The sequence below is a fragment of the Giraffa tippelskirchi genome, chromosome 6 (genome assembly GCF_054371585.1).
Source record: "Giraffa tippelskirchi isolate mGirTip1 chromosome 6, T2T-mGirTip1v1.2.pri, whole genome shotgun sequence".
NCBI classification, from domain to species: domain Eukaryota; kingdom Metazoa; phylum Chordata; class Mammalia; order Artiodactyla; family Giraffidae; genus Giraffa; species Giraffa tippelskirchi.
The window spans coordinates 117,561,762-117,589,041 of record NC_137280.1 but is presented as its reverse complement, the minus strand read 5'-3'; the positions used below and the strand labels follow the sequence as shown (position 1 = coordinate 117,589,041).

Sequence of the window (27,280 nt, the reverse complement as noted above, 5' to 3'; positions counted from 1 at the left end):
AAGAGGGTTGTTTTTTAAGTGGGAATGGGCCAACAGCATACCGGTGCTCCTCTGTTCTGCACTTGTTCCCTGTTTATAACGAAAACTGCCCCGTGAACCAACGCCTCTGGCTCCCATCACCACAGGGCTGGGCTGGCCTCCTCTCCCTGCCCTCCCAACAGCACCATTTCCACTTCCCTAACACACAGAGACGGAGAAGGTAATGGCAACCCACTCCAGTACTCTTGCCTGGAAAATCCCATGGACGGAGGAGCCTGGCAGGCTGCAGGCATGCGAAGAGTCGGACACAACTGAGCGACTCCACTGTCACTCTTCACTTTAATGCATTGGAGAAGGAAATGGCAATCCACTCCAGTGTTCTTGCCTGGAGAATCCCAGGGACGGTGGACCCTGGTGGGCTGCCATCTATGGGGTCACACAGAGTCGGACACGACTGAAGCGACTTAGCAGCAACACACAGAGATGGCCTCCGTCACCCCACTCCCCCATGCCCAGTCGGGCAGCACTGACCTTCTGAGGCCTCGGGGCTGGAGAGACGCTAGGACACACGTGGAAGCCTCAGCTCAGGGTTGTTTCACCAGCTTCCAAAACGGCTGCAATGCCAGATCTTCCGGCCTGGGAGTACGATGCTACCACTCAGCCCTCAGGCGTGACTAGTCGTCATCTTTAAAACCCAGCTGTCTTGCAAGGACACGCCTTGTGGGTGACTGTCCTCTAATTCATGGTGGAGACTCCAGGTTCTACCTGGAAAATTCCCTTCAGCAGCAGTTTTTTAATTCATTTTTATTTTTGGCTGTCCTGGGTCTTCATTGCCTTGCGAGAGCTTTCTCTAGTTGCAGTATGTGGGTGCTTTGCATTGCAGTGGCTTCTCTTTTGTTGTGGAGCACGAGCTCTAGGGCACATAGGCTTCAGTAGTTGCAGCTCCTGGTCTCTGGAGCACAGGCTTAGTAGTTTGCAGCACACAGGCTTAGTTGCTCCAGGGCATATCGATCTTCCTGGACCAGGGATGGAACCCGAGTCCCCTGCATTGGCAGGCAGTTTCCTAACCCCTGGACAGCCAGGGAATTGCCAGCAGCAGCTTTAAGTCCCTGCTCTGACATTTTTCGCTGACTCTGGTCCAACACTGCCCCCACCACCATCTCCTGCTGTGTCTGCCTCTGGCTGCTCACTGCCAGCGTTGCCTCTTCGCTCTTCACGCCCTTGTTCTCCTCCACAAGCCTTTTCTCAGATCTTCCTTGGAGCCTCATGCACGGTAAGATAAAAATTTCACTTATTTTTACCTTTGCTTCCTGAATCTGATCGGCTGGTTCTGGGTCCGGTTTTTGTCTGTCCTTCATGTTTGAATTTCTGATCCTAGGTGGTTTCACATCTTCCACTGCTGGGAGAGTCTTGTCCCTCTCAGGCCCCATGTTACACTCTGGGGAGCCTAGGGCTCCTGGCTATGGGGGTGGGGGACCTCTACCCACCTGGCTGGCTGCCCCCAAGGCCCGGAAGGGGTGGGCGGGAGGCCGCACCCCTTTGACAGACTGGACACCACGCTGGGAATTGGTTTCATTTTCCTTTATTTTTTTTAAAAAAGCCCCTAAGTTCTATGGCTTCCAGGAAGCATCAGAGAAACGGAAGTGCCATTTCTGTACACTTTGTAAAGCCAGACCTAGACGCACGCACCGCGAAGACGCCCCAGCTGCTCTACCCGCAGCTCGCGGCCCCAGGGGACCACTGGGACCTCACCGACGGGGCTGCCCTCTCCACACACACCTGCGGGGCTCGGACGGGCTTTAAGGCGCTTGTCTTCAGGCTCAGCTGACAGCGCGGAGCGACACAAAAAGCCCGCACACGCGCCGCCCACGGGCCTCGAGGTGGCTGCCCCCAGCCCAAGTTCAGGCCGGCGGCTCCACCGACAGATGCACAGGACCCCTGAGAGCCGCGCCTGCCGGCCCAGGCTTTGGTGCAGCATTTTGGTTGGGGGCCACCCCCACCCCGCTTTCCCCTCCAGTCCGGGAGGCCCTGGGTGGGCTCATCCCCGGCAGCAACGCCCCGCAGCGCCCCCTCGAGAAAACGGCCTTTGGATCGAGGGAGACAACCTGGACTTTATGACACTAACGGGCGGGCGGTGGTGCCGGTGGCCGCTCTACTCACTCAGCAGACGCGGGCGAGGGCGCAGGGCAGGGCAGCTGCTGTGGTTTCTCTTTTCCTTGTTTTAAATAGTTAATGCTCTCAGAGGGGAGGACTAGACACAGGTGTAGAAATCTCGGCCAAAGTCTTATGTGAAGGTCGTGACCCCGCGCGGGGGGCGGCAGCGCTGCCGGCCTGCAGTCTGCGTCCGGCTGCGGCCAACGCGGCCGTGGACAAGCTGGCCCTGAGGGGCTGCAGCGAGAGGATTCGGGGGTCACTGCCCTGGGGTCACTTGTGTCGCTGTAGCGATTTTCTCTTTCTTCTTTTGAAGAAACAGCAGCACCTGGAAGGGGGACGCAGGCTGGGAGGGGGCACAAGCTACGGAAGGGGTGAAGGTAGAGAAGGAGAGGAAGGGTGCGAGGGGGCGGACCCAGGACATCCCTGCTTCCTGTCCCTGCCACGGGCCTTACTTTGTGTCGTCAGCCACCTCCACCTCTGCAGGGGCTGTGATGGGGGCGTTGGAGTGCCCGGCGGTGGGGTCGTCGGCATTCAGCTCCCCGTTGGTGGAGTTAAGTGCCTGCGGGGGGAGGGAACAGAGAGTCATGTAGGCCCCGCCTGACACCCCCCTCCACACACACACCCTTTGGTGCGGTCCTCGGCCCGGCCCTCACCTGGTTTTTGCTGTAGAGCAGGGCTTTCTCTCGAACCTGAGGCTGCGGGGGCAGGTCGGAGTGAGCCGTGCCGATGGGCGTGGGCTGCAAGGGAGCGAGAGGCAGCTGAGGCTCAGCTGGGGGCCCCTGCCAGCCGCCCCACCTGCCAGGGGCCCCTCCTGTGCCAGCCCCCCTCCCTCCACGTACCAGGGGCTTCCCAGCCCAGTCGTACTCGTAGTCAAACACGAAGCCGCTGCGGTCAAAGAGATCGGTGAAGAGCTTGCGCAGGTAGTCGTAGTCCGGCTTCTCGAAGAAGTCTAGGCGCCGCACGTAGCGCAGATAGGTGGCCATCTCCTCTGCAGACACCAACAAGGCTAGTGGAAGCCCGGGGCGGGGGCACTGGGCAGGGGTCTGCAGAGCAAAGGGGCTGGGGTACGTGGGAAGACGACCCTCACCTGGGAAGCTCTCACAAAGCACCTCAATGGGCGTGGCCCGCTTGGTGTCCCCGATTTTCTGGTAGCGTTCCTTCAGCGTGTCGGCCTGCGGGGAGAGTGCGGTCAGCACCTTGGCTGGCCCGCCCACCCGCGGGAGACCTCCGGCCTGCCCACCCAGCCTGGCCCACCCACCTTGAGCCCCTGCCAGGGCAGGCTGCCGCGCAGAAAGTACATGAACATGTGGCCCAGCGCCTCCAGGTCATCACGGCGACTCTGCTCTGCGGGGGACAGCAGGTCAGCGTGGCCCTCACAAACCCCATCCCCTGCCCGGCCCACGCACCACTAACTCACCCTTGCCCAGGTGCGTGTTGATGCTCATGTAGCGCGCCGTGCCCGTCAAGCTCTTGTGCTCGCGGTACGGGATGTGCTTCTTGGTCTCGGGGTCGATGTACTCCTTAGCCAGGCCGAAGTCGATGATGTGGATGGCGTGCTGCCGCTTCGTGCCCGGCCGCCCCACTAGGAAGTTCTCTGGCTTCACATCGCGGTAGATGAGGCTCTTGGTGTGCACGTACTCCATGCGCGTGATCTGCCGGTGTGCGGGCGGTAGGTGGGCCTCAGCCAGCTCTGTCCCCCCCCACTTCCGCCCCACCCCGCCCCTTCCGCCCCAGCCCCGCCCGCACCAGCTGGATGGCTATCATGAGCACCGTCTTGAGCGTGAACGTGCGGTCGCACAAGTCGAACAGGTCCTCTAGGCTAGGCCCGAGCAGCTCCAGCACCATGGCGTTGTACTTCCCGCAAGGGCCGAAGTAGTAGACCTGAGGGACGCCCTCTGCGGATGGAGGACACACAGACTAGCGCAGGGCCCAGGCGGGCTCCCCCGGCTCCCTCACGCCTGGCCCTGGGGTACCTGTGGCGCTGAGCTGCTTGTAGAAGCGGTACTCCAGGTGCAGCTGCGGCGCCCGGGACTTGATGGGTTCCTGGGAGGGACGAGAGGACGCGTGGGCGGTACGCAGGGCGCAGTCCTGCCCTCCTCCCTCCCTGACCCTGGCCCGGCCCATCGGGACAGCTGCCGCTTGGGGCTAGGGGCAGGGCTTGGACTCACCAATTTGATAGCTACATATTCATTTGTATAGAGATTCTTTCCTGTGGGAGAAGAGGCAAGTCAGGTCCGCGGGACTTCCAGCCCAGGAGACCGCGCACCACCCACCCCTCCAAGGGGCATCTCCTGTTCCCCCCCACTGCCCTCCTTGAGCTTGTCCCTTCCTTTCCCGGTCTGGAAGGGAAAAGGATGCCCGCAAGGGGCTCCCCCCAGCTTTGAGCACCCTCACCTATCCCCGTCCCCAGGCCAACCCTGCCTCCGCCCACTGGGGGCTGCTCCCCTGTCCTCAGTGGGATCCTTCCCGCCAGCACGCCCACGCACTCCAATTTCTCCCATCTAGAAAAGTGAACACAGAACAGAGTCCTGGTGACCCCAAGGCCTTTCTTCAGCTCCGGGGACCTGGAGGAGACCTCCACACCACCCCACGCCCCGTCTCCATCCCCAGAGGCTGAGCCCCCATCCACCACGCCATTTGACCAGCGCTCACCCCTCTCGTTTCTAGGGATCCTCGAGGGCGCCCCCCAACCAGCGCCCCACCCATAAGTCCAGACATTTAAGTTGTAAATGTCTGCTGGACAAGCCCCACCCCCTCGCCGCGGAGCAAGGGCCCCAGGCCCGGAGCCCCTTCCCCAGCCTGAGCCTTCCCGCACAAAGCCCATCGGGAGGAAAGTAACCTTGGCTTAGAAACTGACTTGCCTGGGGCGGGAGGTCTCCCATAGCCCCTCACCAGCCACCTGGACCTCCAGGTGTGCGTGGAGAACCAGCTACTGTGCTCAACCTCATAAAACTGCAAACACAAAAGCTCCAGAACCCCTGCGCAGACCAGCTTTTCACCTGCTAGTTCCCATCCTTGGATGAGCCCCAGACAGCACCCAGGGGTGGCGGCCTGTGTGCATACCCAGCAACCTGCCACACCCTCTCTGCCCCCCCCCCACCAGCTGGCCACCCTCTGGGGCCTGAGTGCCAGCAGGCCCCACGGTGTGCTGTGCCCCCAGGAGACCTCACGCTGAATCACTCTGCTGCTGCATCTTGCTTCTGAGCGGGTCCAGCGTGGGAAGAGGCCTCAGCTAACCCTCCATCCCCCTGCAGTGGGACAGTCTGAGTGCCCAAGGTGCTGGGCCCATCTGCCCCACCCATGGGGTGGCTGAGACACCGGTGTGTAGGACTACACAGGCCGAGGCCAGGGCCCACATGCCTGTCGGTCAGCTCCCTCCTCCCCACATCCTAGGTCTCTCATCACTGTAGCCCCCACCTGGGGTCTTCAGCTCAGCCCCTGCTCCTCCAGGGCCTCCGTTTCCACTGTGGTGCACAGTCAGCTGGTCAATTTCCCCAGAGACCTGACAGCATGGCCCCAAGTCTGCAGAGGAATTGCATCTTGGGAATTAACTTCACAATGCGTTCAGTGCTCAGAGTAGTGCGCATACCACCTTCGTTAGGTTTATCCTGGAGGCACCTGGAGGGTAGATTTTTAAATGTTTCTTTTCCAACTGTTGCTCCAATGGAGAAACACAGCTAATCCATGCTGGTACACCCAGCAGCCTTACTAAATTCACTCCCTCCTGTTTACTGAGCAGCTATTCTGGCCTCCGCACACGGACAGTCAGGCTGTCTGGACGGGTCACGGTGTGTTTCTTCCTGTCCCATCCTTCCACATTTGGTCCATTCACTGCCTCTGTCGGGAAAGGGTACCCTCAGGGACCCTCCTGCAGCCTCTATTCTTCCATTCCAATGAGTAAAAGACACCCGTGGGCAAGGAGAGAAAGCCTCCATCTAGTCCTGGTTGTCAGGTTTTGAGTAAAAAACAGGCATGCCTCTTGTGTCCCCCCAACATTTTATTATCAAAGCTTCAGATACAGAAAACGGGAGAGCCAGGTGCATGAAGCCTGCACCCTCGCCGCCAGGTTCGTCAGCTCATGGTTTGCTCTGCTCTGCCACATGGCTGCACAGTTGTCACCTGTTCATTCTCAGATGCGTCTCAAAGTTGTAGACCTCAGTCCCCTGTTCCCTAAGTACTCCAGCATGCAGATCACCTTTAGTCTGTACTAAGTCCCTGTTTTTCCCTTGGGAAGCGACATTTATCATTAAAGTGCCCCACATCTGATGAGCTCTGTGCCACCCCACCCCATGAGGACAGAGCACATCCCACTCACCTCCCCAGAAGAGGGGTCACCAAGGGCTCCCCCTCCCCAGGGCTCCCTCCACACGCACCACGCGGCTCTGCGCTGGCTTCCCGCCCAGCTATGTCCACCCCAGCAAGGACACACCTGGCCTGCCTCCAGTGTCTGTTATTGAATGCTGTGCTGTGCACGGGCCTTCCTTCGGCAGCACGTCACTTCTTGGCCAGGTCTGCTGGCTTGTCACGCCGCCTGGCCACTGGCTCCTGGGAGGTGTCTGTTTGGATCTCACGCCCAGTTTTAATTGCACCGCCTGTCTTCTGACTGAGCCATACCCTTTTCCTGTGCCATGGACACTGGCTTTTTGTCCAGGGGTACTCTGCAAACAGCACCTCCCAATATGCAGCTCACCTGCTCCTGCTCTTAACAACACTTCTGGATGTTTAAACTTCGACGATGTCTAACTGGTCCCTTCCAGTAAATGGTGACCTTCTTCTATGTCTTGTGGTAGAAACCTCGTGTTTTGCTGCATGTGTGAGCTCTGAGGTTCAGCTAAGTTTAAGGTGAATGCGTGGTCTGTGCACATGCACACATGCATGCGGGCATCTAAAGTCCGTGGCTACAGTCTCCCCGTGGACCTCAGGTGTTCTGGGCTCGGCAGAGGGTGCAAAGAGTAAGAGTCTGTGAAGCCTGATGAAGAACAACTCAGGGGGGGCATTGTGAGCAGAAGGGAGATGCCAGGGGCTGCCCAGGGCAGGAACAGGCTGCAGGCACTGCATCCAGGGCACGGAGACTCCCAGAGCTCCCCTGCATTTGGCTGAAAACCCAGAGAGCCCATATATAGGGAGGGGGGTGACTCCAGCCCTTAAATAATGTCTGCTCTTGGGCCAGCCTATCAAAGCTGCAAGCCAGCCCCTCATGGGTTCAAGATGAGTCCCCATGATGAAGCATAATCCAGACCTCACGGGTGCTACCCACGTTGTCCAACATATGATCAAACATCAGTACACATGTGAAAAATGGAACAGGACCGTAAGAAGGAAAAACAGAACCAAAGGGACCATAGACACTGGCGTTTAAAATAGACACTGCAGAGGGAACCCTCCTACACTGCTGGTGGAAATGTAAGGTCGTGCAGCCACTGTGGAGAGCAGTATGCAGGCTTTTCAGAAATCTAAAAACAAAGCTGCCATATGATCCTCTAATCGGGCATATATCTGGTGAAAACTCTAAATTCAAAAAGACACACGCACCCCAATGTTCACATGGCCATGACAGGACACAGAAGCAGCCTAAACGTCCATGGACAGATGAGTGGATATAGACGATGTGGTACATAATACACTGGAATACTACTCAGCCATAGAAAAGGATGAAATAATGTCACTTCCTGGTGGTACAGTCGATAAAAACCCACCTGCCAATGCAGGGAACACAAGTTCCATCCCTGAGCCACAGCTACTGAACCTGTCCGTAACAAGAGACACCACCACAATGAGAGGCTAGTGCACCGCAAGGAAGAATAGCCCCTGCTAGCCTCAACTAGAGAAAGCCTGAACACAGCAAGGAAGACCCCACAGAGCCAAAAATAAATTTTTTAAAAAGATGAAATAAAAAAACAACAACAAAAATGTCTATATATGTGTAACTAAATCACTCTGCTGTACGGTAGAAATTAACACAACATTATAAATCAACTATACGCCAATTAAAAAATGGCTACTTTAAGTATATTCAAGAATTAACGGAAAAGATGGGTAAAATTAACAAGCAGATGGAAAAATCTCAACAGGAAAAATAAGAGGAATCAAATGTAAGTGAAAAATACCATGTATTAAATGAAAATTTCAGTGGATGTACCTATTATATTATAGATGCTGCAGAAGAAAAAAAGGGTGAACATAACAATAAAGAAATGAAAGCTGTCCAGATTGAAGAAAGAAAAGAGGCTAGAAAAAAACTCAAAGGAACTTGAGGGACCTGTGGGCTAGCATCGAACACTCCTGACAGGCTTCTCAGGTGGCTCAATAGTAAACAATCTGCTTGTCAATGCAGATCCCTGGTCCAGGAGGATCCCACATGCCACAGGGCAACTGAGCCTATGTGCCACAACTACTGAGCTTGCACTCCAGAGCCTGGGAGCTGCAACTGCTTTAGAGCGCACACCCTAGAGCCCGTGCTCTGCAATAGGAGAAGCCACTGCAATGAGCTCACGCACTGCAACTAGAGCGTAGTCCCAACTCACTATAAATACAGAAAAGCCCACACAGCAAGAAGACCCAACACAACCAAAAATAAACAATTAAAACAACAACACACTCCTGACCATATGTGACTGGAGTATGAGAATGAGAAGACACTAAACAAAGGTAGAAAAAATATTTGAGGAAATAATGGCAATCCTTTCCCAAATTTAATGAAGAAGGGTGCAGATCCTACAAACTCAATGAACCCCAAGCAGGATAATCCTACAAACTCAATGAACCCCAAGCAGGATAAACAGAGAACCATGTCTAAACAAGGCAGAATCAAAATCTGAAGCCAAAGATAAAAGAAATCTTTGAGGGCTTCCGTGGTGGTCCACTGGTTGGGACTCCACTCTGCAATGCCAGGGATACCAGTTGATCCCTGGTCAGGGAAGACCCCACATGCCATGGGGAGACTAAACCTATGTGCCACAACTACTGAATCTACAATCTAGAGCTCGGGAGTTGCAAATACTGAACCCTGCACACCCTAGAGCACAATTGTGCTCTGCAATGAGAAGCCACTGCAACGAGATGCCCGTGCACTGCAACTAGAGAGTAGCCCCTGTTGCAAGTAGAGAAAGCCTGTGCCCAGCTTTCTGAAGACCCAGAGCAGCCAAAAATAAATTAAAAAAAAAATCTTTGAAAACAACCAGAAAACAAGACATACGATACACAGAACAAGGCTCGGCATTAGTCATTGGGGAAAAGCAAATGAATTCCACATTAAGCACCATTTCACACCCACCAACACGCTCAGAATGGAAAGCCGGCAACCCAAAGTGCAGAGGAGGCTGCAGGACACCCAGCACTCTCCTGCGCAGCCTGCGGGGTTTAAAGAGGTTCCCCGGCTCCTCCGGAAACCAGTCTGGCAGTCCCTCATAAGCACTTACACTCTAGAAGAGCGCCCCGGGGCGGTTTTATTCACAACACCCCAGACCTGGGCAAGGGTCCCCCAGCAGGACGTCCCCCAGCAGGCTGAGAGAAGAGGAACCCAGAGTCACTTAGGCAGGCGCAGGCAACCACGTGACTGAGCAGCAGGGGCAGGCAGGGGAGGGCCCGGGAGCCCTGCCGATACCCCTGGCGCTCCAGCCCGGACCAACCCTTACACACGAAGGGCACGCAACACAGCGGTGTTCTGTATCTGGGTTTCGGAGCAACAACCGAACCTGGATTCTTAAAAGGCATTTTCTGCTGAAATTACCCAGACCTGTGCGGTTCAGGCTGCCGCCCCAAATGCCAAGGGCAGGACCCGGGGGTGCGAGTGCGTGCGCGTGTCCGTGAGAGCACGTGCAGATGCTTAACTGGGCAGCAGGGCTGGGTCTCAGCCCCGTCAGGACTGCAGTTGGGCAGTGGGAGGTGCAGGCCAGGCTGGGAGGAACCCACGGGGGGGGTCTGTGTCTCCCCCCCACACACACACCCCTGCCATCCACGGCCTGGCCCTGCCCTTGAACCTGGAGCCCCGGAGCCTGGGCAGCGAGGCTCTGCCGGCCCCACTCTAGCGCCTCGGAATCTGCCAAGGTGCAGACTCTGGCTGGGCCTCTCCACCCAGCCCCCTGGGGCTGCTGGATACATTTGACACTGGCAACAGCCACAAGCTGGGCAATGACCACCAGACAGGGACTCGCCCAGAGCTCGACCAAGAGCCGTGCAGGATACGCCCCTGGTCCTCCACTCTGCCCCTTCGGGTACCATGGGCTAGGAGCCCCCAGCACAACCGCTCCTTCCCGGCGGGGCAGAAACCCCAGGCACTTACCTGTGTCCCATCCCCACGACTCCCACCACCCCCGGGGCCCCAGACGTGATCGCGCGGGGCTCACCTAGCCGGAGCTCCCCGAAGTTGCCACAGCCTATCTTCTTCCCGACCCGGAAGTTGGGGCCCACCATCAGGACCCCGGAGCTGGTCCCCGAGCTGCGAACGCCGTGGCTGGCCCGGCCGGTGGCCTTGGACATTCTCCGGCCCTCCTCCGACTCCCCTTTCCCTCCTTTCTTGTCAAAATCCATAAGTTTGTGGTACCCTGGCCTCTCCACGGTGACTCTGCTGCCGTGCAAATCCGGCTCCACGGAGACCTGCGGTCGCGGCGTTTCTTCGGGGCTAGCACCCCATGGCGCCCGGCACGCTCCGGCTAGTGGGACGCGGGCGCGCGCGAGGGCCCGGCCGCAGCGCTCATCTCGGTGGCCTCCGGGTCGCGCATGGGGGGAGGACTCATGCTGCTGACAGGTCCCGGGGGCTCAAATCTCGTGGCTCTCGGCTGGAGGAGAAACAGAAGCCCGGGTTAGAAGGACACGCGCCTCCCCGCCACGCGCCCCGTGGTCCAGAGCACAGCCTGGCTGGACCTGGGACTGGGCATTCACTGCTGGTGGAACCTCCTTCTGGAAAGATCTCTCAGGCACTGGTGCAACCTGGAGCCTTCTGGGGGCTGAGGGGTGGGAGGTTCAGGCCTCTTGAGAATCCCACGCATCTGCCTGCTGCCCGCCCCCGTCCCCCTCAGGGCTGAAGGATGGCTGTGCGGGCAGAAGAGATGCCCCTGCCACCACCCCCCACCCCCCCGGCACGCGGCACTGAGCCCTCAGAAGAGGACAGACGCAGAGCAGTACATGCAGGGGCCTCGGAGACAGGCCCCACCACTGACATGGGGACTCCGGAGACGCCCCTCCCTCCCCCACCCAATGTCCAGAGGACATCAAGGTCCCCAGGCCTCATTCCAGGAGCTCATAACCCTGTGGTTAGGTGGGTGACCTGCTGCTGGGGGACAGAAAGCAGGCAAGGAGGGGCTGCGGAGGCCAACACCAGCCTGGCTTCATTTGGCCCAGCAGCCCCCTGCCTTGACAGGGCTGGCTGGGCACGTGTCGCTGGGGTGAGTCCGGCCTGGCCTTGCCAGTACAAAGCTGGGGTTGTGGAGGGGTTGGGGATGGCAGGCACCCCAAAAGTCCCTCAGGTTGCAGGAGAAACAGCCCAAGCTAGGGGGTGCAGACACATGGGGCAGGTGCCCTGAAGCAACCCAGGGTGTCTCTGTGGTGCAGGCTCCTCCCTCCCCCCACCCCTCCCTACACGCCCGTGCAGACCAGTCAGCCTGTGTCTCAAGACAGAGGAGGGTCTCCCCTGCCAGCCATCCCCTTCTCTCAGCCACAGTCACTGCACCCTCCAACAGGCCCTCACCGCCTCCTGTTCTCTCACACCAAAATCACAGGAATCTCTCTAGAAAGAAACCACTAACACCTCCCTAGCCCCCTCAGGCCCAGATTGGCCACCAAGAGGCTCACACCTGTGCCCCTCCCTACCAGGCACTCAAGGGCTGACACCCTTGAAGGGCTGAAGGCCACGCCCACTTAACAGCCAGGGGAGGTGAGGCCAGAGGCAGCTCCTCCCTGGAGGGTAGGCGTGCCAACACCAGCGCCCTAAGGCTTTGGCAGGATCAGCTCTGTAGAGCTGGTGCCCTAGCCCCTGAATGGGCGCCCACACGGCCTCCAGTGCTGATGGACGGAAGGCCCAGGCAGCACCCTTGTGTCACTAACGGCACAGGTGCCAAGAACAGGCCCCAAAGAGGGGACCCCCTGGCCACGTGCCCAGAGGCAGGACCACAAGCTGGTAGGACTGAGGCCGGGGTGCTCACAAACACGTGTACATGCCAGTCCCCACTTGGGCACAGCCCAGGAGAGTCGCAGGCAGGCAGGAGCCCGGGCTTCAGGCCAAACCTCACTGCTTACAGCTGGCGGCTCCCACGCTTCCCAACCACATGAACAGCGTGCACAGACAATCCGACCCCAGCCAAGACCCGCACACCCAGCTCCACCGCTGCTGGGGTTCCTGGCGGCCACGTCCACCCCCCGAGCAAGCGCCCAGCCTGGGGCCGTGTGCATGCGGTTCTTACCACCAGCAGTGTGTGCCCCCGCCTGAGACCAGCATCCTGGCACCTGTGGATGACACACCCATCACTGGGCTCAGGGGCGCTGGCCTGGCCAAGCAGCTGCTGCTCCACCTAGGCCTCCCATCTCCATTGGTGGGGCTTGTGGGAGACTGGCCGGAACCACTGCGACACCAAGGGGGCACCAGACAGCCAGGCAGGAGTGACCGGAGGGAGGGAGGAGCCTGACAGAGGAGCCGGGGGCTCAGGACAGAGCAAGGTGCCCACCCCCTGGTCCACGGGCTGGCCTCCACCTCGAGGGGCCAGGCTGAGCCCCACCTGCCCACAGTTCCCTGTGGGGGAGGCTGTTCAACCTCAAGGATTTGGGAGTTAACTGTGAACGGCTGCTACAAATTTACAAGGAAATAACTACATTAAAAACATTAATATGTAGTAGAGAACAAACGACTAATAGGAACCTACAGTAGAGCACAGAGAACTCTACTCAATACTCTGCAATGACCTATATGGGAAAAGAATCTAAAAAAGTGGATACGTGTAAACCTATAACCGGTTCACTTTTCTATATCCCTAAAACTAACACAACATTGTCGATCAACTCTACTCCAATAAAATTTAAAAGCAGACAAAACAGCCAGCAAGCCTTCTGGGGTGGAGACTGCATGCTTGGTTCTAAGTCCCTGGGACATCTTTATTCACATCTGGAGACGACAACACGGGGCTTACAACCCCTTCCAGAGAGGACAGATCAACGGCTCTTACTAGACCTTGGTTTATGTTCCAGAGTTGTGCTACAATCACCTCTGGTTCCAGAATGTTCCATCCCCAAGAGGAAGCCTGTTCCCATCAGCAGTCACCCTCCTCAGCCCCTGACAACCAGGAACCCACTCTCTGTGTCCGTGGATCGGCCTGTTCTGGACGTTTCCCACCAGTGAAATCACACCCTGTGTGTCCTTCTGTGTCTGCTTCTCTCACTGAGCATTCTGTTCTCAGAGTTCATCCACGTGGTAGCGAGTGTCAGGGCTTCTCTCCTTTCTGTGGCTAAGGGATGCTCCTGGATGTGGAGGGACACACTCACCCACGGAAGGACACCCAGCTGTGTCCACTCTTGGGCCACAGTGAACAGAGTGGCTACAGAGCTTCTGCACAAGTTTCCAGGAGGCTACATGCTGACCTCCTCCCGGGCTCTACCTATGGCTAGAATGGCAGCGTCAGGTGAAGGCTCTAGCTTAATCTTAAGCTGGAGGAACTGGAGGCTGCCTCCTGTCAACTGTCCCGCTCCCACCAGAGCCTTCTGCTGCCTCGGGGTGGTTCTGATCTGCATTTCCCCAATGGTCCCGCTCCACCTCCAGACACACGCCTTCCCCAGCACTCCCTCCCCACACCCAGCACCAGACACACTCCTATGAATCACTCACTGCCTGTGGGAACAGCACCCACAAGGGATGGGCTGAAGGGATGAGGGTCTTCACAGGGAGGCAGGACAAGGGCCTTCCCACCTTGGGAGGAGGTGAGCACAGAGGCCAGGGTGCAGCCAGGCTCAGAGCAGCCGGACACCTGACTGCATGGGAGCTTGTGCCCATGACTCGGTAACACGCCGGTGTGGGATTCCTGCAGAGAGCGAGCCCATGCCCTGCACACATCCGGGCACCTCCTGCTCCCAGCTAACACACCTGCACAGGTGACCCTCCTTTCTCTGGAATCCTGCCAGATTCCACAAGTAGACACCAAAAGCCCCTTACCCTCGGATGGACACTCAAAGGTGGTATCCTGCCAGATTTTCTTTCCTATCAGAAATTAACTGAAAACACAGGCCTGCACACGCACCCCCACCCACAAAGATGCACCAGAGGTGGTCATAGAGCCCACGGGAAGCTCAAAGACAGCAAGGAGACGCCTGCGTTCTCCTGTCTCCTTGCCCGAGGACACTGCAGGCACTCCCACCAGGCGCTCCTGCCCACAAGCGGCAGAGGAAGAGCCAGGGAGTGTATGGCTGGGACAGGACACTGTAGGGCCCTCACCCAGGGGACAGAGGGGACATGCATGGAGGAGGTCTGGAGGGACAGCGGCCCAACCAGGAAGACCAAACATGGGAACAAAGTGGGGGAGGGGAGGGTTGGAGATTGGGGCTCAACTTCCTGGCCAAGAAGATGTGGGTGTGTCCGCCTCGATGGAGGAATGGTGGGCAGAGGCCTTGCAGTCCCCCGTGCCGCTGCTGTGACCTACTCATCCCCCACAGGCAGGCACTGAGGTCTGGGTCCCACTTTGTGCGAACAGTTTTTTTGTTTGTTTGTTTGTTTGTTTGTTTGTGTTTGTTTTTTTTTTATAAATTTATTTATTTTAGTTGGGGGCTAATTACTTTACAATATTGTAATAGTTTTTGCCATACATTGACATGAATCAGCCATGGGTTTACATGTGTTCCCCTTCCTGGACCCCCCACCCACCTCCCTCCCCATCCCATCCCTCTGGGTCATCCCATTGCCCCGGCCCTGAGCCCTTGTCTCATGCATCGAACATGGAATGGTGTTCTCTTTCACATATGATAATATACATGTTTCAATGCTATTCTCCCAGAACGTCCCACCCTCACCTTCTCCCTCAGAGTCCATAAAATTGTTCTATGCATCTGTGTCTCTTATTCTGTCTCGCATATAGGGTTATCGTTACCATCTTTCAAATTCCATATATATGCATTAGTATACTGTATTGTGCTGGGAAAACTGGTCAACCACTTGTAAAAGAATGAAACTAGAACACTTCCTAACACCGTCCACAAAAATAAACTCAAAATGGATTAAAGATCTAAACGTAAGACCAGAAACTATAAAACTCCTAGAGGAAAACATAGGCAAAACACTCTCCGACATAAATCACAGCAGGATCCTCCATGACCCACCTCCCAGAATATTGGAAATAAAAGCAAAAATAAACAAATGGGACCTAATTAAAATTAAAAGCTTTTGCACAACAAAGGAAACTATAAGCAAGGTGAAAAGACAGCCTTCAGAATGGGAGAAAATAATAGCAAATGAAGCAACAGACAAACAATTAATCTCAAAAATATACAAGCAACTTCTGCAGCTGAATTCCAGAAAAATAAACGACCCAATCAAAAAATGGGCCAAAGAACTAAACAGACATTTCTCCAAAGAAGACATACAGATGGCTAACAAACACATGAAAAGATGCTCAACATCACTCATTATTAGAGAAATGCAAATCAAAACCACAATGAGGTATCATTTCACACCAGTCAGAATGGCTGCTATCCAAAAGTCTATAAGCAATAAATGCTGGAGAGGGTGTGGAGAAAAGGGAACCCTCTTACACTGTTGGTGGGAATGCAAACTAGTACAGCCACTATGGAGAACAGTGTGGAGATTCCTTAAAAAACTGGGAATAGAACTGCCATATGACCCAGCAATCCCACTGCTGGGCATATACACCGAGGAAACCAGAATTGAAAGAGACGCGTGTACCCCAATGTTCATCGCAGCACTGTTTACAATAGCCAGGACATGGAAGCAACCTAGATGTCCATCAGCAGACGAATGGATAAGGAAGCTGTGGTACATATACACAGTGGAATATTACTCAGCCATTAAAAAAATACATTTGAATCGGTTCTACTGAGATGGATGAAACTGGAGCCCATTATACAGAGTGAAGTAAGCCAGAAAGAAAAACAACAATACAGTATACTAATGCATATATATGGAATTTGAAAGATGGTGAGAACAGTTTTTATGGGGCAGCATCACCAAACATCACTCTGCCCCACCAACACATACAAGGAACCCTCCAGGAGACCTCACTTCCCTATACTCCAACCCCCAACTCTCCTGGGAGGCCCTCCCCGGTCAGCAGCAGAGGGCACCCCCGACACCCGGTGTTCTGCCCTGACAGACTCCATTCTGAGCCGTGACCCCTGGTCAAGGTGGGTCATGCTCTCAGCCCCACCCCGAGATCCACAGCGGCCTCTTCACCTCTGTCTGGCCTCCAGCTGCCAACCTTTCTGAGCCCCCAGAGCTGCCTTCTGAAAGCTGCGAAGCCATGAGACCTGTGCCCTCGGGCTGGCTGGGAGGCCACCAGGTGCAAGACATGAGGCCCAGGGACTCTGCCCCCCGCAGACCCTCCTCCAGTGCTGCCTTTGGGGACCCCGGTAATGCCCAGTGCCTACTGTAAGTAAGCCTTTGCACCAGGTGTACCGTGTTGGCCCCCATGCCCAGTCTCACTGGGGTCCTGGTGTGCAGCACAGGGACAGCGACCAGGCCTGAAACTAGAAGCTGTGGCGGGCGTGCTGCCCCAGCCCGGCCCCCAGCCCACAGGGCCCTGACGAGACACCAGAGGCCCGCCCCACCCGTCAGCCCCTGGACAACAGAGCAGGCGTGTGCTCACCACGGGGTCACCGCCCGCAGGGGACAGTGGACACCAAGGAGACAGGTGAGGAGTCCAGACCCTGACCCTCCCAGAGACAGAACGCCAGCGCCTACTCACCCCATGAACAGGAGCTACCACCCGCCACCCCACAGGGGTCTTCCTGGGTCCTCTCTTGGGACCTTGGGGGGGACGGCCAGAGCGAGTCACCTGCTAGCCTGGGGGGCGCAGGAACAACAGAGTGGACACAGGACTAAAGGCAGGGTCAAATGCTGCCAGGAGCCTGGAAGTCGACAGGTGCCCCCGGCACACCTGCTGAACCAGGAAGCACGTGTGTGTGATGTCAGCACAGGCACTAAAACTCATGGGGGGAGGGAGGGACCCAGTGCTACACCCAACCCTAAAGCAAGCCAGTCTCACCCCACCAGCATGGCCCTCAGTTCCTCCCAAGGGCACCCAGACTCACTCCTCACTCAGGGAAGGCCCCCCAGGGGTGTGAACTCTGCTCAGGCCGTCGTGGTCGCTCCCAGCCCACCCCCAACACACCCAGCCCACACCCCCAGTGACCCCCGGCCTGCCTTCCAGCTCAGAGGCTTACCTGCTGCGTTCTCCTGGAGGTCCTCCATCTTGTCAGGGCCAGGGCCAGGCCCCCTGGTAGAGGCCCCAGGAACCCCCTTCTCTGACCGTCTCCACCCAGTGATGTCACAGTCCCTGCTGACATCATGGGCACAGCCCTGGGCCAGAGTCAGGGTGCATCTGGAGCAGTGGCAGTGGCTTCCCTCCTGGGGGTGGCCCTACCACACACTGCGGGCTCTGCCGTGGTAGCCACCTGGGAAGCACAGGGCTCCGGGGCAATCCTGGCCACAGCCCCCTCAGGCAGCTCCGGACACACATGTCCCCCTCCTCAGGCTGAGCCTACTGACTCGTGAAGGCAAGGCCTCCCTCGAGGAGTCGCCCACGTCCTGGGCCCCAGGAGCCATGAGCACCCCAAGTGCCAGGTTGTGGCATCTACACACCACTCCCTGAAAGGGACCCGGGCTCTAGAGACGCGCCAGCCCAGGGGGCTGCAGCCTGGAAGCCTGAGGTCACTGACACGTAGCGTTACAGCAGACAGAAAGGGAGTGGGCCGAGAACGGGGGCCAGACCCCAGGACGAGGTCAGCGTCCAAACGAAATCAGGCAGAAACGGTTCACGATGCAGGGATTTACAGACAACGGAACACAACCCTGGATAAATGGGAGAGGAGGGGGCACCCACCAGGCAGGGGCTGCAGCGACCCTGAGGGAAAGGCCGCATGCTAGGACATGCAGGGTTCATTGAGAAAGGCAAGGAAGACGGTCAGAGCTCACGCTAGAGGTCATGAAGAGCAGGTGTGGGCAGACGCACAGGTTCAGCCAAGTTACAGACGAGCCCAGAAGGATGTGGGACTCAGAGCACTTTCCCTGCAGCCTTTCCACAGACTTAAACATGTGCATGACAAACCCCGCAGCCCCAGCCCAGCAGTCAGCAGGCGCTTCCGTGGTGGGGGGTGGGTTTGCTGGACAATAGGAATGGGTGGGGCCAGGCCATGGGATTGCTGGAGTGACCACCAGCTCGCTCCCTACATCTTGGCACACTTTAAAACCCCCACGACTGAGAGCTGAGAGAGAGAGATGGGGACAAGAGGCATTGGGGAGGGACACAAAAGGCGTTCAAACCCCGCATAATGCCAGGTGAGAAGGGACAACTGAAGGCACAGAGCCAGGGCTAGGCGGCCACACGGGCCACAAGTGAGAAGACAGGTACACATAAGGAGATGGCTATACCCCCACAGGAGAGCCGGCGACCAGCAGAGCCCGGGGGGCCTGGGGAAGAGAGGACGGGGGATGCGTGGACCCTGGCTGAGGACGACGCACCAGCATCAGTCCATCAGCTGGGACACGCGTGACATTGAATTGAGGTGTGACCCATGGGGACCTCAAACGACCCACAGACTTGCTATAAACCTAACACTGCTCTGAAACAAAGAGTCTATTTAAAAAACAACCTCCACCACCTCTGGCAGCGCCCCCTCAGACCCCCTCTCCCTCCACATGGTGCCGGGTGGGCACACTCCTGCCCAGGACCTTTGCACCTGCAGCCCAGCACCCGCCCAACCCCTCGGCCTCCACCACAGCGCTCACCATCCCGCCAGTCCAGCAAGCACCCATCCCAGGGACACAGTGGGCACCAGGCGGCTGCTCTGTGGTGTCGGGGTCCACAATCCCCACAGCACAGCATGGACGACAGGAGACACCTTGGTCAATCAGAGAAAAGGATGGAGCCCCGGCTGAGCACGGGGCGGAGACACGAGCCCTGAGAATGATGGAAACATGGACTCTGGGGCCAGAAGAGGGGGAGACGCCTGATGACCTGCAGGGCAGCCTCCATCGTGCCCTGTGCTTGCCCCACGCCCACTGGAATCCTGGCTGGCCTCTGCTAGCAGGTGCAAACTCTCCTGAGCTCAGAACAGTGGGGAGGGGGAGGGGAGAGCTGGGCTGGACCACCCTCCAGAGTGTGCAGCCTCAGCCCAGGGCGAGGGGCTGTGTGGGCAGACGCCGGGGCTGGAAAGACATTAAAGGGCCAGAGCACCTGCAGACCTGCCAGAAAACCACATGCCCTGTTTCCCCGTCTTACTGGAGCTGGCCGAGGATCACTCACCTCTCCAGCTCCCCCACTGGGGTAGATGGTTCTTTTAGTCTGAACGGGTCCTCAGAGATTGGCACATCCTGGACAAGGACCCAGCCCCTCTGCTCAGGACCGGTGGTGGGGGAAGAGGACCAGCACCCGCCCACCACGTGGGATCCCGTGTCCCAGCTGAAGCCTCCCCAGACCTGGTGCAGCAGCAGGAGGGCCAGGCCAAGGCACAGGAGCACAACCCCCCCGGGAGGATAGCTTCACTCCTGTGGGCACAGCTGAAATGGTCTCTCTCCCCAAGAAGGAGACCCACAGCCGCTCCCGAGGGGGAGCAGAGCACAGCGAGCAGCCAGACCCGCCTGTAACGCACCCGTGGTGTGTGGAGGTTTGAAGGACGTCATTTACACGTGAACAGTGCCCACCGCCTAGATTCTGAGCGAGTTCTCAAAACTTTTCCATGCTTGGCCAAAACACCCATCTTCCTCAAGGTGTGTCTTTTGCCCCTGAAAAACACCGACGACAGGATGGGATCTATGGTAACACGTGGCCAAGGCACCTGGCCCTGTGGGGCTGCAGTCCCTCCCACGACCCAACACACCTGCTCAGAGGCGCGCCAGGATGGAAGATCATGGGCCGGCCTGGGTGTCTGAGACGTCAAGGGGCAGGGCCAGCCCTGGCCCACGTCCTCTGATGGGCTGGCGCTCCAGAAAGTGCAGGGCAGCGGGAAGATGGTCTTCCAGAAAATGGCCAGGGTTCCCAGGCTCAGGGGAGGCAGAGACACTATGACCAAGGGTCAGACCCTAACCCAGGATAGGACACAGAACCTGGAGAGGGAGTCTGCGAGGACGGGGACAAACAGGACCCTCCTCCACGGCAGGTGGCACAGAAGACAAAGCAGCCACCATGGAAAACACAGCAACTCCTCACAAGAGTCATCACTCGATCTACTCAGTGTCCGCCTGGGAGAACAGAGAACATGTCCACACAGACCTGTGTGCACAGCGCACAGGCATCCACAGCAGCTAGACTCATGACGGCTACGAGGCCCACACAACCCAGATGTCCACCAACTGAGGACTGAGTGAACACACTTGTCCCTCCACATGGGAATGTCCTTCAGTCAAGAAAAGGGGTGAAGCCCTGACATTCATTACCACGTGGAGAGACCCTGAGAACATGATGCTCAGTGAGAGCAGCAGACACAGAAGGACCCACATGGTGTGATTCCGCTGATGGGAAACGTCCAGAAGAGACAGATCCACAGACAACATTGTGGGGTAGTGGTTCTTGGGAGCTGCGGTTCTTTTGGGGTGACAGAATGTTCTGGAATTGGTTTTGGTGATAGCTGCACAACTTGTGAATATACTAAAACCACCAAGGTCTCCTCTCCAGTGAACCTGATGGTCTGTGAGTTGTATCTTAATTAAAGCCAGTGTAGTGTGTGGCATCACAATAAAGCTGTCAGGAAGGGCGTGGGGCCGGGCGGGCAGCCCAGACAGGGCTCCTCTGTCCAGTGTGGGTCAAAGTCCGACCCTCAGGCAGCTGCCAGAGCCACACCTCCCACTCCTGTGACAGATGCGGTAACCATTTCAGACAGGAATCAAGAGGTGTGCACCCACAGGAAGTGAAGACACAGAAGCCAGGAAGAAGGCAAGGTGGGGAGGAAGGAGAGCTTGGTCTTCCCCAGCAGCACTGGCCCAGGCCGAGGGGACACAGAACTCACCCCACAGCTCGCTCAGTGCTCTTCAAACCGGCCAGGGCGACCACCCAACTCATGCTTACCCGCACCCATCCCGGGCTGCCCTCCCCACCCCAGAGCCACCCTGCTGGCCTCTGGCCCGTCTCTACCCATTAGCTGACAGCACTCCAACCTTGGTCCCCCAGATTGTCCATGAGCTGGGGAAAAACCCCTGGCCGAGAGGCTGCATCATAATCACCAGACGCCTTGCCTGCCCCCAGATGCTGGCTGGAAGGACCACCACCTGATTGCAGAGGTTCCACTCCAACCCACCAGCGCCAATGCGCCCCTGAGCTCCAGACAGCGGTAGAAGGACGACAGCCTGGGGTGGCCAGACGTAGATTAAACACTAGACAGCCAGCAGACATCAGAAGTTCAGATAGGCAATGAGTTAACTTTTACTGCAAGTGTGTCCCACACACCACCCAGGGTACGTTTATACCAGGCAACTTACGACCGTTTGTCAGAACTACAATTGCGCCCGGCGCCCCACGCTTTATCAGCAACATCTGGCCACGCCTGACAGCAGTGCCGATGGCCTCCCAGCAGGACTCAGTCCCCAGGGTCCTGATGTTTTTCTACTCAAAGCTCTGTATTTGTTAAAATAGAGTGTTTCCAATGAAAATTTAGCTTCCCAATGGTGATAAACCACACACACCCAAATAGGACGGATATAAACTATCTCAACAGTAACCTCTCACACCAACTACATGTTTGACCATATCTCAGACACCCCAAACTAAATGAGATAAACAGGTCACCTGTTTCTTTCTGCTTTCTAATCAGCACACTGTCCACCATCCACGTAGCTCTCGTCCTGTCTGTATCTGGGGCAGGGGCTGTGGGTCTTGACAGATACGTGTGCCTCCAGAAGACTCGGGACCACCTGCCTCCAGGGCACCAGCACGACCATTTCGGACCAGGAAGTCGAGGCCAGGGCATGAGAGGCACCGGGCGTGCCCTACAGCCTGCCTGGGTGGGGGGCACAAGTCAGGGGCACGAGCCAGGGGCACGTGGGGACTAGCCAGGCTGGAGCTTCTGGGCTGAGGGTCTCATCATAGACTCTTCTCCCGGCCAGCCACACAGGAAGCCCCAAAAGCCCAGCCACAGCCTGGAGACCAGAAATAAACCAGGAGGGACCCTGCGGGTCACCCTTGGGCCAGCAGGAGGGCGGCCCGAGGCAAGAGCAGGGGACACTGCCCTGTGGGGGGACCTCAGCCAGCCTCCACGTCTGGTCCACAGGAGCAGTATCCCTCCTGACCTGCTTCCACAGACTTCCTGCTCCCGGAGGCAAAGGCAAGGGGCTTGTGGAGGCCCAGAGACAGGTTCAGGGACCCCCTGAAATGGGCACCTGCAAGCCCCTCAGCTGAAGCTCACTATGCACAGCAGGCTGGCGGGAAACCCCGAGGCAGGTGCTCACTGGAGCTGCCTTGACACCGGGCAACGCCTGGCCATTGTCCCTATGTGGCTGCCCTAGAGAATGACCCGCTCCAGCGCCCATAGGGCGGAGGGGACAGACCTGGCCTAGACAGCGTGTCTTACACCCCGGCCTATAGCTTCAGAGGAAACAAGCCCATGTCCAGGGGCCGGCAGGTGGAGGGAGGACTAGGCCTGGCAAAGAGCCCCACAACTGCTCCCTGCTGGTGTGAGAGTAGAGGCCGAGGCAGGGCACTGAATGGGGGGCACAAGGGGTCCTAGAAGCTGCCAGTGCCTCAGGTTAAGCCACACAAGCAAAGGGCTGCCAGGCCAGTGGGTCTCCGTGGGCGACTCCTGGGAAGGTACAGCCTAGCATATGGTGTGATCAGGCTCCTATAAGACGCCAGGCTCCCGGTGCGGGCCCTGGAATGACTCCCACGCCAATTCTAGAACCCACAAGGAAGGGAGACCTCAGGGCTCTGCACCCCAGGCACCAGCCCCATCCCTCTGTTGCACCCCTCTTCTGTCTCAAAGCCCCTGGCCTTCCCAGAATTATCTCCCTTGGATTCTTCACCTCGGCCCACTCCCCATCCAGCTGCCCTGCACGCAGCCCCGCTGTATCACCCACCAGGCACCCAGAGAGCCCTGCCACGTGCCCATTAGCCAGGCCCTGGGACCACAGCGAGCATGAGGGGCACTGCAAACACTCATCAAGGTCCCATGGAGGCTGCGGGCCCCACAGTGACCGACACTGCCCTGCAACCCTGCCCTGCAACCTGGGGTGGGGACGGCCGAACCTCCAAAATGGCATCATGCCGGATCACACCAGGGGTGACGTTTAAACACAACTTTTTAATACTCTGAGGTGCATCACGAACACGAAGTCGTGACACATGAGGTGTATCTGTTTCTACCTTTGAACAGTGATGCCATGACCCAGGACAAAATAGGACAGATCTGCACCTGGGAGTCCCCACCCACCACCTGCAAGAGAGACTTCCGTTGCCTTTTCGCTCATTCAGGGGCACTGCCGGCAGGGGCGCTGGTGAGAGCAGCTCCGCCTGGGGCTCAGGCATGGGGACACCTGGAGCCCCGATGATGCACTCATTTACACACGTGTGGCATGTGTTCTGCAGACTGGATCTGTGCAGTGAGGGGAAGGGCTCGCCCTCCTGAATTTAAGCTACCTGGCTTCTGCCACTCACTGAAAGGGACTTACAGGAAAGCTGCAGACAGCTGGGCAAGCCAGATCAACAGACCACCCCGGGTGCCGAGGGGACACGTGGGGTTCTGAGAAGGAAACGCCGCCATTACCCCCCACCTGAGAGTCCCACCGAACCTCTGCATGAACCCCCACATCACAAGGGGCTGTAGGTTCTGCCAGGAGCTCGGTGGAAAATGGGCAGGACTGAGGGGCCAAGGCCAGAGGAGCTGGTCTTCCCACCCCCAGCCTCTTGCTCAGGCTGCATTCGGTGGGCAGAGAGTCCTGAGGAGCACAGGCTTCGGTAGAGTGAAGGTCCTCCTCCTGGAGGTTACTTGGGTCTCACTTACTCACATGTAGAAAGGGGGCTTGGGAACTTGCCCAGCAAGGCCCCCAAGTGCCCAAATAGGGTGGGGCAGGCGCAGAACTGCTCAAGGTGGGACCTTCTGCATCATCAGGCCTCAGTCCCCAACCAGGCAGCAGAATCCTGACTCGTGGCTAGAGCACACCTGCTGCCTAGATCACAACAGCAAGGCCCCCATCAGGTGTGACAGCCCTGGAGAGACACCAGACACTGATGATGACCACGACTCAACCCGCATATGCAGCTCCTTTACAAAAGCCCTTTCCAGGGAAACCAAAGGTGCCCCCCACCACACTGACTTGCCCGACGCCCCCCAGCCCTGTTGCCAGCTCCCTCCCCAGACTAAGGCCTTGTAAAGCCTCTCTGTAAGGCCTCTGTGGTCCTGAGGGGGAGAGGGGTAGGTCTAGAAACTTTCCAAGACAGAGACCAAGCCCCACAACAGCCCTGAAGAGAAACGCTGCCCCTCTGAGGCAGCCATGGCAAGTCCACCCGACGAGGCGTTCCTGGTGTCCCAGGCTGTTCAGGGGACATGCCGCTGTCCCCAGGTACTGCCTTGTGGGGGCTGGGCCCTCCCTGAGTGCTTGCTCAGACCCACCAGTAAATCCCCAAGGCTCAGGTGGCCCCGCGGATGTCCAGAACACCTCTCAGCTGGCTGGCTTCCCCGGAGCTGGGATGAGCAGATAGGATACTTTCAGTTTATTTAAAAAAAAAAAAAAAACCTCACCTACTTCCTCTTGCAACCCAGAGGTAATTACTAGGTAGTTAGAAGGAGGAGGAGGTTCAGATGGAATCAGAAGCTGCAGTTCAGAGGAGTCTGTGCTCACAGGACCTGTTGTCACAGTTCGGAGCCAGGTGACCAGATGCCTGTCCCCAACCCGCCTCAGAGAAATGAGAGGGACCCAGAATCACATGAGAAGGCCCAACAGCAGCGGGGTAAAAAACCAGAGCCCTGCCCAATGCCTGCTGCAGACCTTGGGGTCTCGCCCACAGCTGGGGTGGGGGTTCCAGCCAGCTCCTTCCAGATGTCCCTCCCTCTCTCCACTGCCAAATGCAGCAGACACAACTGGCCCCCGAATCTGGGAGCTGCCCCCCACCAGCTAGATTCCCGAATCTGGGAGCTGCCCCCCACCAGCTAGATTCCCGGCCCACACTCACCACCCCCATTCCATTCCTGAGGCTGGGCCACAGACACCACCGCAGGGGTTGAACTAAACATCTGGGGCTCCACAGACAATAAGATGGGCCAGTAAAGGCTTGTCTTGCCCTGTGCGTGCTCCTGAGGGTGCTATAGTCAGCCCACCCCACCCCCCAACCTCCACCTGCAGAGCCCAGAGCAGGCCACAGTTCGGTGGAAACACAGCAGATAAAAACAAACTCCTGGCAACAACCACAAACTTCCCCCAGCAGCTCAGTCTGTTCCCCTCAGGGGCCACCTCCAGCCCCCAGCGGCTACCCCCTTCCCTATCAGAGCCATCCTCCCCTCAGATTCATGCTTCACTCATCCCTCACACCCTGAGCCAAAGGATCCCCTGGGGGTCAGGAAACGCCAACTGAGCCTGTCTATGTCCCTCAGGGCAGGGACGAAGGTGCCCAGAAGCCCCTCAGGATGGATGTGTGGACACCCCCGGGAGCCCCAGACACTGGCCGGGCCTGGAGCCCCCTATGGAGAGGGCTGGGGAGAGAATGCTGGACTCCACCTACGTGCAAGGAACCCTTTAGGCCGTTTCCTGCAAACAATGCCATCCGGAGGCCAAGGGAATAACCCAGCTGCCCAAAGCCGGCCCAGGACGACGGCCCGGACGTCAGGGCAGGGCTTTCTCTCAGGCCCCCAGCCCGGTCCTGAACGCCTCCCCTGAGAAAACTGGGGCAGAGGGAGCAGGGGAAGCGCAGGACAGGGAGGGGGTGGTGTGGCTGCCGGGCACGCAGACGTCGGCCCCCCCCTCCTTCATCTGAAGTGTTTCCGGAAAACAAAGCCGGTGGCGAGGGCGGAAGGGGGAGGCGCAGCCCGGCGAGCGCCGGGAGTTCCTGAGCGTCCCACAACAGGTCCCCCAGCCCAGACCCTCCCGCTGGTCCCCTTCCCTGCCCCCAGCTCCCCCCACAAATCTGCAGGGCCACAAAGGGGCGAGTGTGCGCGCCAGCGTGGGGAGGAGCGACGGGCCCAGCGGAGAGGGCTGGAGGGGTGGGAGGCCAGCGGGAGTGGACAGTGGGCTTGAGCACTGGGGGGAGCAGTGAAGGAGGGAGGTGGGGTGGGGCTGAGGGACGGACAGGCCAGCAGTCAGGAGTGACGAATCCGTGGAGAACACTGAGGTCTGGAGTGAGGGAACAGTAGGGTCTGGAGAGAGAAATGGAGGAGGAGGGAGATAGTGAGATCAGTAGTGTGAGGATCTGTAAGGGCTGAGAAGTGGCAGGACCTGAGTTTGGGAGTCACTGGCAACGACAAGGTCTGGAGTGCAAGGGGCTGGGAATGAGGAGTTGGGTCGACAGTGTGGGGATCACTGTGCTGTAGGGGCAGTTGGGGTCGCCGTGGGGGGTGCAGTCGGGAGTGCAGGGGTTCACAGGAGCAGGTCCACATTGTGGGCGTCTGCGAGGTGCGGGGGTCCGAAGTGCGGGGTGTAGGGGGTGCGGGGTCTGAAGAGTCTTCGAGACATATGGGCAGAAGGTCTGGGGGTCCGCGGGGGTGGGGCCGCAGGCCCAGGGCGCGTGTCCGCCGCCGCCAGCGAGGGCGCGCGCGTCGTTACCTGACAGCCTCCGCCGCGGCCGTGGCCCCGCGGCCAGACTGGGCGGCTCGGGCTCCCTCAGCAGCGCTGCGCGGACCCCCGCTCCGGACCCTGTTCGCGCTCCGGCTCTGGCTCCGGCGCCCGCTTGGGTCCCCGCTCCCGCTCCCGCGCCGCCGCCGCCGCCGGCCTCCGCATGTTGGGCGCGGGCCGTCCCCGCCTCGCGGGCGCCCGGCTCGCCCCGGTCTCGCAGCGTCGCCCGCGGCCCGCGCTTACGCCGCCAGCGTC

At 58.2% G+C, this 27,280-nt stretch overlaps 1 protein-coding gene and 3 long non-coding RNA genes across 14 annotated transcripts; 2 read left to right on the top strand and 2 right to left on the bottom strand.

Moving 5' to 3' along the window:
• Window positions 1–1,545: 1,545 nt before the first annotated feature.
• Window positions 1,546–27,280, bottom strand: CSNK1G2 (casein kinase 1 gamma 2). Of its 11 annotated transcripts, XM_081502772.1 has the most exons (16): window positions 27,017–27,280; window positions 20,158–20,518; window positions 19,930–20,062; window positions 19,067–19,179; window positions 12,531–12,573; window positions 10,479–10,910; window positions 4,302–4,342; window positions 4,107–4,176; window positions 3,880–4,028; window positions 3,551–3,785; window positions 3,392–3,477; window positions 3,221–3,305; window positions 2,973–3,121; window positions 2,787–2,870; window positions 2,586–2,692; window positions 1,546–2,458 (listed from the first exon to the last, which is right to left on the bottom strand). In XM_081502772.1, exons 6-16 carry the CDS (start codon window positions 10,660–10,662, stop codon window positions 2,404–2,406), a joined length of 1,245 nt encoding a protein of 414 aa, XP_081358898.1. In that variant the 5' UTR covers window positions 10,663–10,910; window positions 12,531–12,573; window positions 19,067–19,179; window positions 19,930–20,062; window positions 20,158–20,518; window positions 27,017–27,280; the 3' UTR covers window positions 1,546–2,403. The 11 variants fall into 11 exon arrangements, 6 of the variants coding, with proteins under 6 accessions (XP_081358898.1, XP_081358897.1, XP_081358899.1 ...); XR_014057224.1 differs by lacking the exons at window positions 12,531–12,573; window positions 19,067–19,179 and having other exon boundaries at window positions 2,998–3,121; XM_081502771.1 differs by lacking the exons at window positions 12,531–12,573; window positions 19,067–19,179.
• On the bottom strand, window positions 6,113–9,569 carry LOC145510707 (uncharacterized). The gene is made up of 2 exons (XR_014057228.1): window positions 6,563–9,569; window positions 6,113–6,358 (listed from the first exon to the last, which is right to left on the bottom strand). It is a non-coding gene; the product is annotated as an uncharacterized LOC145510707 (long non-coding RNA).
• On the top strand, window positions 17,671–18,910 carry LOC145510708 (uncharacterized). Its single transcript, XR_014057229.1, has 2 exons — window positions 17,671–18,616; window positions 18,718–18,910. It is a non-coding gene; the product is annotated as an uncharacterized LOC145510708 (long non-coding RNA).
• Window positions 21,011–22,054, top strand: LOC145510706 (uncharacterized). Its single transcript, XR_014057227.1, has 2 exons — window positions 21,011–21,214; window positions 21,444–22,054. It is a non-coding gene; the product is annotated as an uncharacterized LOC145510706 (long non-coding RNA).